Source organism: Sus scrofa, chromosome 3 (assembly GCF_054392235.1).
Source record: "Sus scrofa isolate SSC_HxYL_T2T_F1_AM1 chromosome 3, Sscrofa_HxYL_maternal_Yorkshire_Landrace_v2.0, whole genome shotgun sequence".
NCBI classification, from domain to species: Eukaryota; Metazoa; Chordata; class Mammalia; order Artiodactyla; family Suidae; genus Sus; species Sus scrofa.
The window spans coordinates 112,864,523-112,884,784 of NC_139385.1; the positions used below are offsets into that span (position 1 = coordinate 112,864,523).

Below are 20,262 nucleotides of genomic sequence, written 5' to 3' on the forward strand. Positions count from 1 at the left end.
TATTCAACCCCTGACCTGGGAACCCCCATATGCTGTTTTCTAAATTAAAATTGATTCAAGATTACATGGATAACAACATCCCCTCCTCCTGTGTGACCCTAAAAAAAAGACACTAAATAAATAAAAAGAAAGAAAATTGGGGCATGGCCTCTCTCCTGCTTCAGCCTTTGAACTATTGCTGTGTGAGGAAGTGACTGACAGCCCTGCCAGTGACAAGCCTGACGGCAAAATCACCTATGTTGCAATAACTAAAGCCCAACAGAATTCAATCTTTAATTAACCAGCCTAGGTACAGGCTTCCTGCAGATTCTTGTTATGAGAGATATTACATTTTCCTTGTAGGTTAAGCCATTTCTCTTTGGGTTTTCGGTTATTTGGCACTAAAAGATCCTTAACTGATAAACCCACCTACATGAGGGGATAAATGTTTACCAAGCACTTTATTAATAGCATTTTTAAAAAATTAGACTCACGACCCAAATTATAATGTTTCTTACCTGACATTTTCGGGTATAAAAACAACTCCAGAAAGCTACATACAGGGGAGAACACTTGCCCAGGGGGGGAAAAAATAGGTCTGCCATTTTAACCTGCAAATAGAACCGGAAGAGTGCTAAAACAAGAACTGTGTGAGAATTTAGAAATAAAAACATGCTGTAAAAAACACCCATGCCACAAATCTACAAAATGAAAATCTGGGGCATACTAGTAAGAAGCACTCACTTTCCCTCATGGCATAATCAAATATGACTGCAGAAGCATCTGTATGCGAAGTTTACCGACTAGTGAACTACTCTGTTTAATGCCTCTCAAGGACTTGCAGACAGATATATTTAATAACTCTGTCACATTTGGAGGGCAAACCAAACTGACCTTTTAAGATTTCTCCTGTTGTTTTGTTTGTTTGTTTAACTTTCTGAAATCAGGTGTGTTGGAACTGGCTCAGAAGACTAACAGGTAATGAGTTATTAATACAGCTCCCAATTTCCAAATCAGTGGTTGCGTCTGGGGAGACTGAAGTACACAGGCTCACTGTATCCATCAGCTCCCTATACCAGCCTCACCCCCAAGAAATACACAAACTGGATAAAGCCCCCCACTCCCAGAGCCAATCAGACAAAGCCTCTCCTTTTTTTAAAAAATGATTTTTATTTTTTCTATTACAGTTGGTTTACAGTGTTCTGTCAGTTTTCTACTGTACAGCAAAGTGACCCAGTCACAAACACACACACACACACACATTCTTTTTTTCACATTATCCTCCATCATGCTTCATTACAAGATATAGTTCCCAGTGCTATACAGCAGGATCTCATTGCTTATCCATTCCAAAGGCAATAGTTTTAAGCCTCTTCTATATAAGATCAAAGGGCTGCCTCTATCCAAGTGACAGACTTTGTTTTCTAAATTAAAATTGATTCAAGATTACATGGATAACAACATCCCCTCCTTCAAAGGCATTCTGAAAACACGCTTTCAGAGAGAAAAGGAGGGAGTTAGAGCTGGATGCTAGGAATTACATGTAATTGACAGACATTTGTAGCGAATGTAAAAATCCACTATCCCAGTACCAGAGTAAAAAAAACTGGGTGAGGATCACGGCTCAAAGTTCCTTTCAATTCTATGAATCTTTGATTCTACATGTGCTTATCCATTTTTCTCCAACCAATTTGGGTTTGTTTCAAAAACAAAAGGTAACCCTTGAGAAAAAAAAAAAAAAAAGGGAGAAATGCATGACTTTGATGCTTCTTCAGTAGACATCTTCGGGCTAGATTTATCTTTTACTGGTGAATAGTAAACGGTTTCCTTGTGCCTTTTTTGTTTTGTTTCAAATATCTGAACGAAAAGACAGTATTTTTCAGAAATGTTCATGTTAGCAGTCACTGTCATTTCTTCTGCCACTTTAGTTCAGCCCAGCTCTTTATTTTTCTAGTATTTGTTAGTTTTAGCTTCTTTCAACCAATATTTCCATTGTCTGAACACCAAAGTTTTCCTAAAATACATTAGATGCTAAGGATTAAATAACCTGGAATAAGTGATTAAGTATCAATGATAAAAAACAAATATTGAGCTTCAATTGGCCCAGACTCAATTATTCCCAATGGCCATTATATTTTTGGTTTCTTCCCCCCTACAGCTTATCTTCTGCTATGTCAAATTGTGGCTCTGATGATCAGTTCCATAATATTTCAACCACATGAAACGTGATCAGTTCTGTTGTTTTTCAGGATAACTTCCTTGAATGCCATTTAACAGGCTTCACATGCTTAAAATGACAAGTGTAAATATTACTATAAGCAGTTTTCAAAACTGTGAGAACATAAGAAATGGCATTCAAACTCAAATTAACCAACAGCTCCTCCCACCCCCTTCGACCCTCCTCCTCACTATTCTGGGTGAACCTAGAGCAAAACCTCACGGGACAAGGAGGACATAGCATCCATGTTTTTTACTAAGCAGCCTCTTATTTTCAAACTCATTTCAAGGCTCAGTACCATTTGCTGGCAGGTTTTTGAGTGAAGCAAATGCTCACATCTCCAACACCAAATAAAAATCCCCTAAAATGTAGACAAAAGAGATCCAAGTCACATTCCACCTCTCACTCTTACCCCATCCCCACTCTCCTAACCTTGCTTGTGGCAGACCCTAAGTATGCAGGTCAGGCGCTGACTGGCACGGCAGGCAGACGGAAGCATCTGCTTACATTTGAGAGACCTATCTTAAAGGGACAAGGAAGTGTTCTGGAATTATCTATACATCCAGAATTTCCCACTAATACTTCTGGAATCCCTTCCCGGTCTACCTGTATGGTGCTGAATAACTTGGAGAAACTAAAAGAGAATATATTACATCCTTTGGTCCTTAGAGAAGAAATGAGTTGATTGATTTTCATCTATGAACAAAATACTTAAAGTCTGAACACTGGGGGACATCCAGCAAGTTACAGAAAATAATTCAGTGTGTCCTCAGTAAGTCAAGATAAAGGAAAGTGAAATATGGTTTGTATTGTTCCCTTTTTTCACTTGCTAATGCATTCCCTGATGGGTGTCCCCATGACATTATTGTTTGGTCTGCAGTCAGCTTATCTGGCTGAGTTACAAGAAAGATGGAGTGAGCCTGTAGTTTCCGTTTGTTACTCTGTAGCAAACAAAGACTGTCAGCCTCATGACTGGGGATGGATGCAGACTCTCTCATGCTCCAGGAAGTTCAGTTATATCCTTTTAGTTAAAACTTGCAATAAAACAGATTAATCACTGCAATTACTTTTAACCACAGGAAAACATTGTAGGGAAGCGAAAAACCATCATAAATTTTACCAGGTTTTGAAGATAAAGTCCCTTTTCTATTGACAAACGCTTTTACTTTGATCAAAATCTTTACAACCAGTTGTACAATGCTTTAGACAATAGCAATGGTCACACCTGCTAGTATATGGAAGTTCCCAGGCTAGGGATCGAATCCGAGCTGCAGCTATAGACAGACACCAGATCTTTAACCCACTGTGCTGGGCCAGGGATCTAACAAGCAGCACCACAGAGGCAACACCTGGTCTTTAACCCACCATGCCACAGTGGAAACGCCCCAAAAATGTTAATTTGTAGAAAAAACTAACTTGTTGAACCTAAAGCAAATCTCCAGGGTTAAAATGATCTTATCTGAACTGCCAAAAATTATCAGACTAATGTTTTACTCCAAAGGAGATATATTTGCCATCTGTATTATTTGCCAAAGGTCCAGTCTGGTTGCTTTCAGCTTTTTTCCTTCCATTTCACCAGTTGCTTTTGCAAAGGGGAGGGAAGTGAAGGAAATGACCAAATCTCATTATTTTTATTCTTTTAACCAGCAAGTAAGACAGGAAAATGGGCTTCAGATGGTCATACAATTGCGTATCAAAGTACAGTGGAATCTCTCTGAAAGATAAGGTGGACACAAGAAAGAGGAGCTCAAGGAACAAAGACACAGCCAACCCAAAGTCACAGCTTGCTTGGCAGAGGACACAGATCAGGAACCTTGGTGTACACTGCACTGCGGTGCACTCAAAGATGAAAGGAGAGCTCATTCTTGGTAACTGTTGGGAAAACCCTAGGACCTGCCTAAATTCCTTCAACGTCACCACTCCTCATGGCCTCCCACGTAGCACTGACACTGAGAGTCTCCATTACCCCCTCAATGGCACGTAACTTCCAGATGCTCCCCCAACAAAAGCCTATCTTCTATGGCAATCAGGAACACTTGCAATTTTGAGCAGTCTGCCTGATGGGGTTTAAGGGCCCTTTTTGAGCTCTGAACAAGAAAAATCAGGAGAGAAGGAAAAAAATCATGGAGACTTGGGTATAATTGGATGTGAACTTTCTATGGCATAGCAAAAAACTCATCTGGTTTTCCCCTCAAGGCCATTGCTAAATGTTATCCATAAGACATGGTGGATACAAATGTCATTGACTCTGGCCATTCTGATGACAAACCACTTAAAGCACCATCACTTCTGTGTTTATACATCATTTTAAAAACATGACTTCCCTGTGGGGATGGAAAGAATGGAAGCAAGAATCTTTTTACTTTTTTTTTTTTCCTAGCAAGTATCTTTTTAGATAGCAGAGTGGTGAGTAAGAATTTGATTTCCATGCACGACAACCTTCAGGAGTGTTAGCAAGAGGGTGTGTTGAAACATAGGGTGTCACACTTGGGTATGTTCAGCCTCAAGACACCACAGGACAAAACCGCAAATCTAGTCATTAAGAGTTATATAGTATGAACTGGCAACTGTTTAATCAGAAAGGCACAGGTTATACTGTGTCTAATGCCAGAAATGATACAGGAGTTCCCGTTGTGGCGCAGCGGAAACGAATCCTACTAGAAACCATGAGGTTATGGGTTCAATCCCTGACCTCGCTCAGTGGGTTAAGGATCTGGCATTGCTGTGAGCTGTGGTGTAGGTTGCAGACGCAGCTCGGATCCTGTGTTGCTGTAGCTGTGGTGTAGGTGAGCAGCTGTAGCTCCAATTTGACCCCTAGCCTGGGAACCTCCATATGCCATGGGTGAGGCCCTGAAAAGCAAAAAAAGAAAAAAAAAGAAAAAAGAAATGATACAGAAATAAAATGTATCTACTTTTCTCCCCTGTGCAAGATGAATATATGCGATACTACAGTGCACATATAGGGAGACCCACCACAGAGTTCAACCATGATGGGGGTAAAAAAATGATCCTTCTGCCCAGATGAGAAACTCAGCTTTGCTGATGGGCAATGAGAAAGGCAGTCTTCCTGAGTTCCCGTTATGGCTCAGCAAGTTTAGAACCCAATGCAGTCTCCGTGAGGATGAGGGTTCAATCCCTGGCCACACTTGGTGGGTTAAGGATTCAGCTGCTGCCACAAGCTGTGGCGTAGCTCACAGATGCAGCTCAGATCCAGTCTTGCCATGGCTGTGGTATAGCTCTGATTCCACCCCTAGCTTGGGAACATCCATATGTTACAGGTGCAGTCGTAAAAACAAAAAGGAAAGAAAAGCAGTCCTCCAAGAAGAGTGTATATGTGCCAGGGGGTAAACAAGCATCCAATTGGAATATGGGGTGAAAATAGTTGAACTTCTTTTTCTATTTATTACTCTATCCCATCAGAGTTTGCTTTCATCTGTGTTTCATGATGTATATGTTAGTTCAGTCCACGCACCCAATTTTAAAGTGAGAAAATATAAATAGCATAGAATGATGCTTAAGACAGTTTTGGTGGAGCTCCCGTCATGGCTCAGTGGTTAACGAATCTGACTAGGAACCATGAGGGTTCGGGTTCGATCCCTGGCCTTGCTCAGTGGGTTGAGGATCCGGCTTTGTCATGAGCTGTGGTGTAGGTCGCAGACGCAGCTCGGATCCCGAGATGCTGTGGCTCTGGCATAGGCCAGTGGCTACAGCTCAGATTAGACCCCTAGCTTGGGAACCTCCTATGCCACTGGAGGGGCCCTAGGAAAGACAAAAAAAAAAAAAAAAAAAAAGACAGTTTTGGTTATCATTTGCCTTGAGAAGTAAAGAAAAAAAGGAAATCTTTTTTTTTTTTTTTTTTTTTGCTTTTTAGGGACACACCCACAGCATATGAAAGTTCCCAGGCTAGGGGTTGAACTGGAGCTACAGCTGCCAGCCTAGGCCACTGCCACAGCAACGCCGGATCCCCGACCCACTGGTGGAGGCCAGGGATCGAACCTGCATTCTCATGGATGCTAGTCGGATTCATTTCTGCTGAGCCACAACAGGAACTCCGAGAAAAAGGAAATCTTAATGATATCCCCAGCACCCCCAAATGAGAGGAATCCCTCTGCCAGTAGCATCTTCTGGTCCAAGAGAAGGTCTGAGAACAGTATGTGAACTAATGGGTCAGCAAGGAGAAACAGTGCTTGCCTCTCAGATTTCCCAGATACATCTGCTCTTGGGAGATAATTATTCTAACCAAATGATACTCTGGTCTACAAATGAGCTGAAGAAAATCATCAATCTCTTTCTGTGTCAGGTAGAACTTGGTGGGTCCTGTACAGACTATTAATTTCATGGAAAATAAGCCAACAGGGGAAACAGATAAATCATTAGTGGAGTGAAGAAGAGACGCAATAAATTCCTACCAATTCTCCTACTTTCTTTTTCTTGCAGAGAGCAAAATGACAAAGTATTTATGTCCTACTGTCTTTGATATCTCTGTTTATCTCATTAAAGGAAAAATGCTTCTGAAACCACAAGGACATGTTCTATTTCAAGTTTCAAGAATTCAATCCCAAATGATTTACACAAGTTAACAGTATGCCTACAGAATTTTAATCTCCACATTTCTGAAATTCTATCACTTTTAATTTCATAAAAAACAAAACACCACAACATTCATTTTCCTTATTTCAGCCAATATATAACATTAGGATTTGGTTGACGTGAACAAGGTGCATTTGAAAAGTAACACTGATTGTTCTTAATGAAAAATTTTTTTCAATTAAAGTTAAGGCTAGTAAGAACAGTTGGCACTTTTGATATCATTTCAATGACTAAATCTTATTCAAAATTAATTTCTCCAAAGTTCCACAGAATGTATTTGCAAAACTCATTAATGTTTATTTATTAAAGTCAGTGTTTTCAGTAACTGATAGAAGCATTATATAGTGTTTCCAACTCAGTCTCTTTCCATCTGTCCTCCTATTTTACTGTTCATCCCGTTGTTTAAACATAAGAATTACGCTTGGAAAAGACCAGCCGGGCATCCCCCAAAGGGCAGACTCTCCCCATCACTTTGCACCGCATTTTCTGTCATTCACCTACCAGTACCAGCAGCCTTCCCAAAGTGTCCCTCCCGCAGCCCACCAAGATTAGTTACTGAGCAATCCACTAGAAAGTAACTCTACCACTTACGTAAGTTCTATCACGGCAGTATTTTTACCCACCTTGTTCACTCTTATATCTTCTGGAACAGTATCTGACCCACAATATATATATATATATTTACTGAGTGAACAAATTGGATGAATGAAGGAATAAAGAACCTATCCCCCCCCTTTTATTTTTGTCTTTTTAGGGCTGCACCCCCGGCATATGGAGGTTCCCAGGCTAGGGGTCGAATTGGAGCTATAGCTGCCAGTCTATGCTACAGCCCACAGCAGAGCAAGATCTGAGCCATGTCTGTGGCCTACACCACAGCTCATGGCAACACCAGATCCTTAACCCACTGATCGAGGCCAGGGATCAAACCTGAGTCTTCATGGATACTTGTGGGGTTCGTTAAGCACTGAGCCACGACAGGAATCCCCCCCCTTTTTTAGGGCCACGTCTGTGGCATACGGAAGTTCCCAGGTTAGGGGTCAAATCAGGCTGCAGCTGCTGGTCTACGCCATAGCCTTGGCAGCTCAGGATCTGAGCCACATCTGCTGGGAACCTTAACCCACTGAGCAAGGCCAGGGATCGAACTCGTATCCTTATGGACACTATGGCAGGCTCTTAACCCATTGAGCCACAACAGGAACTCCTAAAGAACCTCTCTTTCAGTCACCTCCTCTCATTTCCTGGGCTCCATGTACCCCACGTGCCTTACTTGCTTTCTGTGATTTTTACACATAATGTCTTCTTTCTAATGTCACACCCCCAGTGGCACAGGGGACCTAGGGCCCTACCCTCTAAACCCATTCTCTCAAGTTCCTACCACAAGGCTCTGTGACTATTCTAGCTTCCAAGTGCTAGTCAGAGGACAATTTCATCTGAATAATTACCAGAGATAGTCTTTACTTTGACCAGCAAAACTTGCTTAGCACCAAAAGTTAGCTGCAAGAAGGGCCCCCAGGGAAGAATAATTTAGTCAATTGACCAACTCAAATACAAAGTCTTCCTAGTACCACCTTACACATAATAGGCATTCAGTGGGCATTTATTGCACTGGCTAGTAAACCATAATGTGAATCTAATATCTCTAAAGCATTTGTAAGTTCCCATGTTATCCAAGAGGGCAAGATAGTGAAATGTGGCCTGGTCAATACTGTGCTAGTAAGAGAACTTGCTGCTGGAAAAACAATTTAACTCAAACCATTCTGGTGAATGGTCCTTTGTCAGCCTGGTAGAGGAGCACAGAGTCCCAGTCTTGGTTCTTAAAGGGTTTATCAATAAGTTTATCTCCATTCTTATTGAAGGTCCTAGTTGGAAATCCAGTCTAGACCTCCTAAGGTCACTCTGGGCTAGAAGTAAACTAGAATCACAATGAACGGGTGACAATCAGAGAATATTTCACAATTTTCCCAAATACTTGTCCCAATGCGACGGTTGCTTTTCTGGCTCAAGTGATTTCTCTTAAGTAGATTAACATTACGGAGCCTACACATTGCATTTCTAAGCCAGTCTCTCATTGTCCACATTGAATGTTCCTTTTTCCTCTACATCTCTCAAAAATACTTGCCCCGCCTCCAATAACAGGAAGTGCATCCAATTCCAATTGTGAGAGATGTTCCGTGTTAGCAACTCTACATTTTCCCCTCCGCAACTTTCACCTACCTCCTGGCTTTGTGCTCTAAGTCCACACAAAGAAAGGCTGACCTTTTTCTCACTCAACAGCTCACAAATATGCCAGACACATCTTATGGCCTTTTCCACCTCTCCCCATTCTCCCATCTGGGTCTACTTTTCTTCAAAACGTTAGGACTCATAAGATAATTTAGAGAAGAAAGTAAGAATGAAACATGGGACCTCGATTGCTCAAATTTTTAATTAAATGTGATGTCAATTTCTAGTTATATGGAGCTCATTTAAGAAATTCATACCACAGACACTAATGTCAGATGCCAAAACAAAGGTAAAAATGTTTACTTAATATGGGTGTCCAAATCATCTTGAGGTTTAGAATTATAAAATTCTAAAGCTGTTCATTTCACCCATTCATTTCACAGATGATGAAACCGAGATCCAGAAGAGTTACGTAAGTCGCCCAAGATAGACTCCTAGCAATGCTGACAGTCCTTGAGGTTCTTTTGGCCATGGCCCAGACGATAAATTATGAGCCCATAACCTACCGAAGGTTTGTCAGTTTCTCCAAACTCCTCATGTCTTAATAATGTCAGCTCATTAACTTCCCAGGAAGCTAAATTTACATTGTCATTATTACCACCATGACAGATTTTAGAACTAGAAAATCCCCTAACAATAGCGAGCCTTCCTACTATGGACAAAATAATTGAAGGCCAAGGAGGCCCGGACACATGTTAGTCAAGGAAACACTACCATTGAGGGGTAAAGCCAGCAACGGAGCCCAGGTCTACTGATTATAACCTAGAACTCTTTCGTGCTCTATACCAAGGATTAGCTCAACACCATCAATATTATAAATCTGAGATTGGTTTAATATAAACATACATTTATGGCTAGAAAACTATAATTGTTTTAACTAGTGCACAAGTTGTATGGCTTATGGAAGTGCTAGGCTGGACATCCATTTGTCAGAAAGATTGTAGAAGACGGAATGGAACGATGGGTGGGAGGTTGGGTTCAATGACCTCTAGAGTCCCTTTTACCTCTAGGATTATTCAATTCTGGACTACCAGGGAGCTGGGCACCTCAGCCAGCCAGGGCACATGCAGAGGTGGGGAATGAGCAGTATCCTAGGAGGCTCTCTCTCCTGCCCTTGGGGTCAATGAACTCTACCCTCCTCTTTCACACATCATTCTATATCCAATTTACATGCAAGCAAATACTCCAGGCACATGGAGAGAGTAAGGAAATGCAGCTCTGTCATTTCCAAAGACAGACTACACTGCTTAGCTTTCAAAATTGCCTTGCCTAAATGAGCATTCCATAACTGAGCCTCTGAATTCAGCTTTTACAGTTTGTTCATGTACTCCGCTACTATCAGAATTAATTATGCAGTATCTTCACAAGAAGAAATCAGATTTGGAGGAGAGTTAGGAAAGGAAAGAATAAAGTGAAGGAAGGAAGATTACTGTATCTGATTTCTCCCCCCACCCCCGCCCCTACCCCAAGCACAGGGAGTCCTTCCACACACAGACAGATTTCAGATTTCAGATGGCAGTCCCCAGCTGAGCTAGCAATGGGAAGGAGGAAGTTGACATGTTTGAGAAATGAAGAATGCGCCAACTAACAGGACTCTGAGGCCAACATGTTATTAACCCCGTCCTCTCTATGCAATTCCACTACAAACTGGAATTCGACACAAATCTGTTTCTCTGCCTTCTTGAATGGCTACTAAATATTAAAATGTACTGATTTTAGACTTTTTCTTTTTTGGCAATAATGAGTACAAGGGAAAGAAGGTGGGATTTTTCATCTCAGAGAAAAAGAATTATACTAAGGGTCAAGCTCTGAAAGTTAGAAGGAAGCTTCAGCAATAGGATTGTCACACTGAATATTTTTACATGAATGAGATTACAAAAAAAAAAAAAATTCAAAGGGTCTGATTACACACAAGGGAGCCAGGTGTTCCACAGACTTCAGAAGAGCAAATTGATGCTCTACAACTCAGCTTCAAATAACAAAACAACAACAACAACAAAAGCCTTGCAAGGTCTCACAAGTAAAAGATGGAGAGACTCCATGCGAAATCCGGAAAGCTCTACTTTAAAAGGCTTGGACGGGTTTTCCACTCTCCTCGACCTGGTGTGACTGGACACGGGGAATGGTGTGCCTAGTCATAAGGAAGGTTGGGAAAAACTATATATTCTATCTGCATTCAGCTGCCTTCACTGATGCATTAATGTTATCTAAGGTCTAAACTAAAGGAACCCTGCACTTGGAGGGTTTGGAGGAAGGTTCCTCCCCTGGCCTCCTTAGCTCCCCATCAGCCTGTCAGACTGGCATGACCACATCAGTTCTGTAGGCTACCAACATCAGCACAATACTAGAAAAAGCCCTTTTCCTCCTCTTCGGAGGTTTGCACCACTTTTCTTCCAAAGGTGTTTCTAAAAGGGAAGCACAACTTGAAACAAGGAGCCCGCCTGCGAAAGGTCGGGGTTTTTTTTTTTCATTGTTATCCTCCTGGGGTGCAGCGTCCAGAAAACTGACACATGCATTCCAAGTCAGGCAGGTGTACAAAGACAACGAAGGACGAGAAACCAGGAAGAGAGGAAGGCAAGGAGACAGAGGCAGGGCTCTGGAGTACAGATTTGAGGGAAAAGGAAGAGGAGGATGAGAGGGAAAAAAGAGTGTCGTGGAAAGAAAGCAGAGCAAGAGAGAAGAAAGGAGGACCGGGAACGAAAGAGTGATAAAGGAAACGGTGGGGAAGATGAAAGAAGGTGCCAGGGACGCGGCAGAGAAGCGGCCGTGGGGACCGGGGCGCCCCTGGGGAGCTGCGCTCCACGCGCTGGTGCTCAGGACGCAGGGTGCGTCCGCCACTCACCTTTCAGGATGAGGGTGTCGATGTCCCGGTCGATGCCCAGGAAGTAACACTTCCTCCAGAGGCCGGAGTAGGTGGCGAAGAGCGGCCGGCCGCACTCGGCGTCTAGCCCGCCGAGCCCCAGCAGCGAGCGCCAGGACTCGGGGTCAGCGCGCCCCGGGCCGCCCGGGAGCAGCCTGCGCCCCAGGGGGGGCGAGTCCCGCAGCGGCAGGTGCGACAGCGGCATCAGGCGGTTCTTCTGGTCCGGGGGGTCGGCGCCGGCGCGGCTGCGCTCGCAGCTCTCCTTGTGGCGCCGGGGGTCGGTCTCGTACCAGTGGTCGGTGAAGATGGCCGTGACCAGCAGCCCCAGGGAGCAGAGGCTGAGGCCGAGGCTGAGCGCGGTGACGAGCGCCCGCGGCTCCATGGCTGCCCGCCCCGCCGCGGCCGCCGGTGGGCTCGCGCGCCGCCGCCAGACACAATGCACTTGGCCTCGGCTCGCTCCGCGCTCCCTCCCGCGCTCCCCCACCTGCCCCCCACCTCCTGCCCGCCTGCCAGCCCGCGGCCTCCCCGCCCTGCTCCCGGCCCGGCGCGCTCCCTCCCCGGCTCCCTTCCGACCGCGCGCCCGCCCCCTCCCCGGGCCGCCGCTCCGCGCCTCGCCGCGCCTCGAGCACTTCCTTGCTCCCTCCGCTCCCGCAGCCCCCTGCCTCCTTCCTGGCACCCCCCACCCCCGCTCTACGGCTTCGCCCCTCCCCACCTAGCCGTCCAGCGGTCCACCCCGCTCTCCTGCGACCCTCCTTCCCTTTCGAATCCCTCCTCGTCGCCCTCACTTTTCTCTCCTCCTCTCCCCTTAACCCTGTCCCTACTTCCCCCTTACTTTTCTTCAACTCTTTTTCCCCACTCTTTTTGTCCCTCTTTTGCCCCCGCTCCTGTCCCTTCCTATCCCTGTCCTCGGCTCGAGGATTCTCTCCAGTTACCCCTGAGCGCAATGCCTGCCTTCCTCTCCCCTCCAACGACGTGAAAAGACATCAACAGCATCAGACTCAGTCTTGTCACTTGTCCAAGTTGATTTTGATCAGTGTCCCGTTTTGTACCCAGAAGCAAATCCCATCCAGGTCGGGCTGCGTAGTGATCAATTTAACTCTCAGGAATCTCCCATCTGGAGCTGAATACCCTTTCTCCGCCTCCTAAAGGATGCAGCCTCTGCGACCCCTTGGCCACTCTCTGGCTGCGATCCCCCCCTTTCCCTCTTACTCGCCCACGGCAAGCTCTCAGCGCTCTCTCCGCTCCAGCCCCTCTTCTGAAAGAAAAGCAAGCGAGTGTCACTGGAGCGAAAGACCAATGGCCAGAGATTTTTCTCCTACTTCACTTCAGCCTGCTGGGAGGTGGACTTCTTCGTTGACCACCTCCTGGAATTTCTAGAAATGCATAGGATCAATAAGCCCTTGCAATGGCACCTGCTCTGTGAGGTGATCGTTGCCCTTGAATAAAGAAAATCCTTAGTAATAAATCAAAGGAATGATTTTTTTTTTCCCCTCCAATGCGAGTTTCTTGCCTGGGCTGGCAGGGTCGACAGCGACGACGCAATACTGCACAACAAAGTCAACATCTCAGCTTGCTTCTGTTTTCCATGGTACTCAGGCGGTCACAGATGTTAATTCTGAGAATGGGAGGCGGATTCACATTTTCTAAAATGAGGAAACGTGAGGACGCAGGGTCCTGAAAGAGTTAATCGCTTGTGTTGTGGCGTCTCACCACAGAGGACCAATACCCTTGTGCCACTTAACGCCCTAGGGGCCACATCACAGACAGAGAACCGTGCTGTGAAAGCCCAGGATGCCAATGCTTGTGTTCTTATACGATGAAATATTAATGATCTAAAGATTATAAGGCATTCATTAGATGCTAAATGTCATTACTCCACGATTTAATGGGACTTATTAATTAGTGCCCCCATCAACTGATATTAATGTGACATATATTTCCTCTGAAGTGACGTCTGTAAAGGTGGTATAAGAATCTTGCTGGGATTTATTTTCATTGCTGTTTGTACTCAGCACCTTCAGAGAGTACCTTTCTGAGCTTCTCAGTTCAGATAGATCACTTAAGCAAATCTTACAGTCATCGTGGAACCCCATGTGCATTTCTGCTGACCCGACAATGTGAATTATTACTTGGATTTTCTCACAGCTTCAGCAAGATCTATGGTGAGCTCCAGTCTAATTAAGGAAGACAAATAATTATAATTTTAGTGTTCCTCTCACCTATAAGCTTTTCCTTAACAGGAAACGCTAAGCTCATCAAAGGAGTCTTATCTAGATTTACACAAAAATGATGAGACTTAGAAGCTTTCTTTTATTTATACTCTATAATATGTGTAAAATCCTAAAGCTTTATGGATACACAGAGAGAATATCTTTAACTGTTGAGCCCACAGTTGACAGATGAAATTCGCTTAAGTTGCTACGTGTCCCTCCATTTTTAAAAATGCCTCTTGAGATTACAGAACTTGCAAGTCCCAAGGGTGGTCAAACCTTTAGCAACTCTTCACCCTCTTTTCAAACACTGATGTACTACAAGCAATAAACATTCCGCCAGATTTCAGAGTCACCTGATCATATTCATACCACAACCATGTCCTCAACTGGAGCCAACAAAAGGAAAGCTCTTTTCCAGGCACATCTGTTTAACTTAGAAGAAAAAAATGTTCTGCTCCATTTTCCTAGCCAGAACCCTTTGATCATACCCATCTCAGAAAAGTAGCATTATCCTTGAAGTTCATTTATGACTATGTTTAAGACCAGTCTCAGCATATAATCTAAAGGTTACTATATGATGGATTACCCTTGACAGTGTTTCATAAAAAATGTCACACATTACAAATATGGGCCAGCAGCATGTAATGAGAGCTCTGCCTCTGCTGGTGCAGCATTAACGGCATCAGCAGCCATGTGACATATGATGTGTGCACAGGTTTTGCTACAGCAACTGTGTATTGCTTCATCCATGTTTGTAAAATTTCTGTTTTGGATAGTTCCAACAGTGAAATATCACCCACTAGCCCCTCTCTGGTAGGGGAGTAGGAAATACAAAGAGGAATACATGGCTCCCATCTTCAGGATGCTCTCAGTCGAGTGGCAAGAGACAGACGCATAGATTTTTCTATGCACTCTGGTAGAAATTGGAACAAAGTGTGTGAGAACATAGACAATGAAAAGACTAACTGCCTGGGGAGTTGGGAAGGCCACTTAGAGACAGTAACTAGTGAGTTAGCTCTCCAAAGATGAGTTCAACTTTACCCAGAGGAATAGATCAGAAACACCGGCATTATGATCAGAATATAACTCTGATTTATGTAGCTACCTGACAGATTTGGAGGCTTCCATATTTGAGGCCACTGTCAAAGAAGAATGCTTCCCTACATTTTGAAAGCATAAGGTTGACATGTTCTAACCCCTGACCACAAGCTAAATACTTGCAGAGGAGAAGCAGAAGTCTAAGCCATTTGTGGCCACTTTGATGGAACTAGAGACTCTCATACTAAGTGAAGTAAGTCAGAAAGATAAGGACAAATACCATATGATATCACTAATATCTGAAATCTAATATATGGCACAAATGAACCTTTCCACAGAAAAGAAACTCATGGACTTGGGACTTGGAAAACAGACTTGTGGTTGCCAAGGGAGGGAGGTGGGAGTGGAATAGACCGGGAATCTGGGGTTAATAGGTGCAACCAATTGCATGTGGAGTGGATAAACAATGAGATCCTGCTGGATTGCACAGGGAACTGTATCTAGTCACTTGTGATGGAACATGATGGAGGATAATGTGAGAAAAAGAATGTACATATACATATGTGTGTGTGTGTGAGAGAGAGAGAGAGACTGGGTCACTTTGCTGTAGGTAGAAATTCACAGAAAGCTGTAAACCAACTATAATGGAAAAAAACAAAAATCATTAAAAAAATAAAAATAAAGGAGGTGGGGGTGGTTAGGATCCAGCATTGAAGATCTGGCATTGCAGTAGCTGTGGTGTAGGCCAGGAGCTACCATTCTGATTTGACCCCTAGCCTGACTACCTCCATATGCGGCAGGAGTGTCCCTAAAAAGACAAAACAAAACAAAACAAAAGTCTAAGGCAGAATACAGTCACTGTACAAGGGCATTCCACCTGGCAGGGAGTCAAGATGACAGGGGATCAAATCCAGTCAGAACACTGAGGCATGTATCAGCTGTGGTGGTACTCTGCCCTCCACGTTTTCAAACTTAGCTTGTTCACTTGTCCTCAATTTCTCTTTGCCATCTCCAGATTTGATATCACCAGTATCTCCCTTGCAGAATAACACTGTGCTAAAATGATAGGGATGGAGTGAGAGAATTTCCACCCGGATGTCTCACTGTATTGTAAAATTCAGTGTGTCCAAAGGTCCACTCTTATATTTCCCTATGGCCCCACAGCCCTCCTCTCTTCTCTCTCTTTCTTGCATGGACTCATCAATCAAGTGACTCAGACTCAATATTTTAGAATTATCTATTGCATTCACAAAGTGGTAGGGATTCCTCCTGGAACTCTTTGTAACCTAACTTTCCTCTGTGTTTCAACCATTGCTGTCACTGTGCCTCTGTCACCTCACATCTGGATTATTATTCCCAGTGCCCTCCTTGGCCTGAATGATTTCAGGATAGCTGGATTCATGGGCAGCTCTTCCTGAAGTTATCCTGGACACTGCTGCCACATGCATCTTCCTCAAACATTGTTTTCATGATGCTCTGCTTCAGCATAACTCTCCTCCCTAGGTTACAGCAAATTCTCCTCCATATTACTCTACAGCCCTTCTGTGTTACTCTGAGTATTCCCCTAGCATTTAAACATCCCATCTGATGTGTTGGCTATGTTTAAATATTTAGAAAACAAAACACTTTTGCCTTCTCCAAATACACTTATCACAATATCTAGGTGCTTTGTGACATTCATTGTATTTCTCTCTACGGTCAGAAATTTCTTAAGTAAATATTTTCTTACAAAAAAAGTATACACACAGAGAGAGAGAGAGAGAGGTCTCCAATTATCACAGAGCTTTGGCAATGATTTATTGACATACCTGTCCTAAGCTAACCATGCTAACCACGAATACCCTAAAAGGCATTCACCATTTTGCCCCAGTGCTGCCACTAAAAGCAGTATCTTTCCTCATTTCAAACATTTAGATTCCACAGGATTTAGATTATGCAGTTCAACCAAAACCACACACCGGATTTCATAAAGAGCAGGGGTTTATTCTTGGTACTCGCTAACATTTTTCCAGTCTTGAACATGAGGATGGAGTCAATGATGTCGATCTACAATATGTTATTTATGCAAATCATTGAGGTACCTCATATTAACGTCATATTCTAAACTGTTCCCCTACAACAATTTTATTTTAGTTTGACAGCATTTATTGAGCACTTCCAATGTGAAGTTCTTGTGCTGGGTCCCACTGGGTTAAGCGAAGATGAGAAAAACCGTGGCCTGTGCCCTCAGGGAGTCTTGGGTTAGGAGAGGAAGGAGAGAGGGAGATGCAAGGGGTTGTAAAGAGGGATGCCTGGGCTGAGTGCCATCACAGAGATGCAGACAAAATTCAACAGGGAAACATGGTACAGAGAGGCCGATTTCCAAGAATGTGGTAAAGCCAAGGAGACTAGATGCTATGTGAGCGAGGCCTGGGAAGAAGCAGGGTATTTTCTGTATATGTGTCAATTTAGTCCAGGGCAAAGCCAAAAGTAAATTTTAGAAGCAGCACCTACCATGGGGCTTCTCTCTACCCCACGCATGTGGTAATTCATCTGACCATTCTGTCACTAAGTAGAAGCCTGGAACCAGAAAATACCACAAAGACCCAAAATAGACAGTGCCTGATAAGTTTCTCATTTCACTGACACACCATGGAATGTCACCATTCTTTTTCACATTTCTGGATTAAGCTGTTTCCTTTTTGGAGCCTTTAAGCACATATGGTGGGAAAAAAAAAAAAAAAACCCACGTTCAAAGAAAACCCATAACCATGTTAAGTCCCACTCACAGTGTGATGTTTTAGCAGATGGAAGCTCATTAATTGCCATACCTAACTGGATTCCCTGCCTTATCTGTAGGTTTCTAAGTTGAGGGCTAATTCAACTCATCCGGGCCATGTCTGACAACCAAGGCAGCTGGACATAACGAAGATATCCAGTTTCTCTGATTCACAGCAGCCTGTGAAACTGCCTAGGTGAACAAAAAAGCCAGTGTTTCCAGGCATCTCTCTCCTTTTTCTTACTTTCAAAGCTCTCTCTCAGTTGTGTCTGTCTATGTAAAGGCACCAGGATAACACAGGGCACTGGAGTCAGATCACCTGTAAATTCCAGCCCACTGCTCCTTACCTGCTCATCCTTACCAGTCACACAACCTCTCTGAATCACAAGTTCTGAAAAACAGGGATATCAATATCTACCTCTTAGGATTAATGAGTCCTAATTACTGCATACTAATTATGTTTCCTCCCACCATCCATGTTATGTTTACTCCATCCATGTAAACACAGAAACGTGCTTCAGAAAACCCGTCATCTAGGGGTTCCCCCTTGTGGTGCAGCAGAAACGAATCTGACTGGGAACCATGAGGCTGCACGTTCGATCCCTGGCCTCGATCAGTGTGCTAAGGATCCAGTGTTGCCGTGGGCTGTGGTGTAGGTCGCAGACATGGCTCAGATCTGGTGTTGCTGTGGCTCTGGCGTAGGCCAGCGGCTACAGCTCCGATTAGACCCCTAGCCTGGGAACCTCCATATGCCACAGGTGCAGCCCTAAAAAGCCAAAAAAAAAAAAAAAAAAAAAAAAAAAAAAAAAAAGAAAAAGAAAGAAAGAAAAAAAAGAAAGAAAACCCATAATCTAATTGTAGTAAGCCCACATCATTTAAATGCCATAAATACAAATAGCTAAAGAAGTTCTTAATGGCATGATTTTTTCATATTACTTATACATCTTATTCAAGTAGGAGAGGCAATCTACCACCCTCATTCGTTCAGTTAACATCTACTGAGCACCTATAAGCCAAGGAGAGGGCATCCTAGGCAGAGGGAACTGCCAGTGCAAAGGTCCTGATGCATGAAAGAGCTTTTTATCACTGAGGAACTGGAGAGATACCACTGTAGCTGGAGATTCAATAGCAAAGTCAGTCTACAGCCCATTCATGTGTGGCCTTGAAGGGCATTCTGGGGAGTCTGGACTTCGGTCAAAGAAAAACTTTGGAGAGTTTTAAGGAGGAGGGGGCATGAGTTGATTCATATTGTCAATGCCACAGACGAATAAGTGAAAAATGAATTGGGACTAGGGATGGCAAATATGAAAGCAGAGAAACGAGTCAGGAGACTATGGCAATAGTTTAGACAAGGGCTATTAGTAGCTTAGACTAAAGAGATAGCAGTGGAGAAAGAGAAGTGGTTCAAGGTTGAACTCATGGAATATCTGTGAGTCCAGATGAGGAAAAGGAGAAATCAGGAAGCAGGCCCACATTTCTGGTTTGAGTGTTTGAATGGTGGGGTATCATGTACTTAGGTGTGGAACATTCTTGGGAAGGAAGTAAAAAATTGTTTGGGGCAGGTTAAGTTGGAGATGCCATTTAGAAATCTCAATCAGAGGTATGAATCTGAGAGTAAAGGCAGCAGTCTGGAAGGAAGATTTAGATCTTAGAGATGTCAGCAGATAGGTGTTAAATGCATGTTTATATTTAAATTCACAGGAGTAGATGAGATTGCTTAGGGGAGAATGTAGCTAGAAAAACTAGGAGGTTCAGGCCAAGACAGGCTCTAAGATGTTGGAGACTTTAAAAGTTCCATGAGGGGAGGAAGAGCCACAGAGAGGACCAGGAAGGAAGATAGAAAGGAAATTGAGAAAATGCATGTCCCCAAAGCCAAAATAGGAGAGTCTAATTATATGCTTTGATGACACAGCAACAAGACAATATAGAGTTCGGGCTGTGGGGTCAGAGGGACTTGGATTCAAATTCTATGGGATTATCTTGTGGGAAGCAGGATTTTTTTAATTTTTTTATTTATTTTTTTTTATTTTTTGGTGTTTTTGTCTTTTCTAGGGCCGCACCTGTAGCATATGGAGGTTACCAGGCTAGGGGTCTAATCAGAGCTGTTGCTGCCGGCCTATGCCAGAGCCACAGAAACTCGGGATCCAAGATCTTCCTGTGACCTACACCAGAACTCACAGCAATGCTGGATCCTTAACCCACTGAGCGAGGCCAGGGATCGAACCCAAGACCTCATGGTTCCTAGTTGGAGTTGTTAACCACTGAGCCACGATGGGAACTCCAAGTGTACTGTCAATTTTCTACTGCGCAGTGAGGTGACCCAGTCACACATACATGTATACATTCTTTCTTCTCACATTATCATGCTCCATCGCAAGTGACC

General features: G+C 43.6%; 1 protein-coding gene across 3 annotated transcripts in view; it reads right to left on the bottom strand.

Annotated features, from left to right (window-relative positions):
• Positions 1-12,505, bottom strand: part of TMEM178A (transmembrane protein 178A) — a 56,364-nt gene extending 43,859 nt beyond the window's left edge. For 2 of the 3 annotated variants that reach the window (XR_014842161.1, XM_021088341.2), the window contains exon 1: positions 11,853-12,502. Coding sequence is in view for 2 of the 3 variants with exons in the window: in XM_021088341.2 (XP_020944000.1) it covers positions 11,853-12,252 (400 nt within the window). In the remaining variant the exon portion in view is untranslated. Of the gene's footprint in view, positions 1-11,852 lie in introns of all 3 variants that reach the window. The other variant, XM_021088342.2, reaches the window with a different exon arrangement.
• Between the last annotated feature and the right edge of the window lie 7,757 nt (positions 12,506-20,262).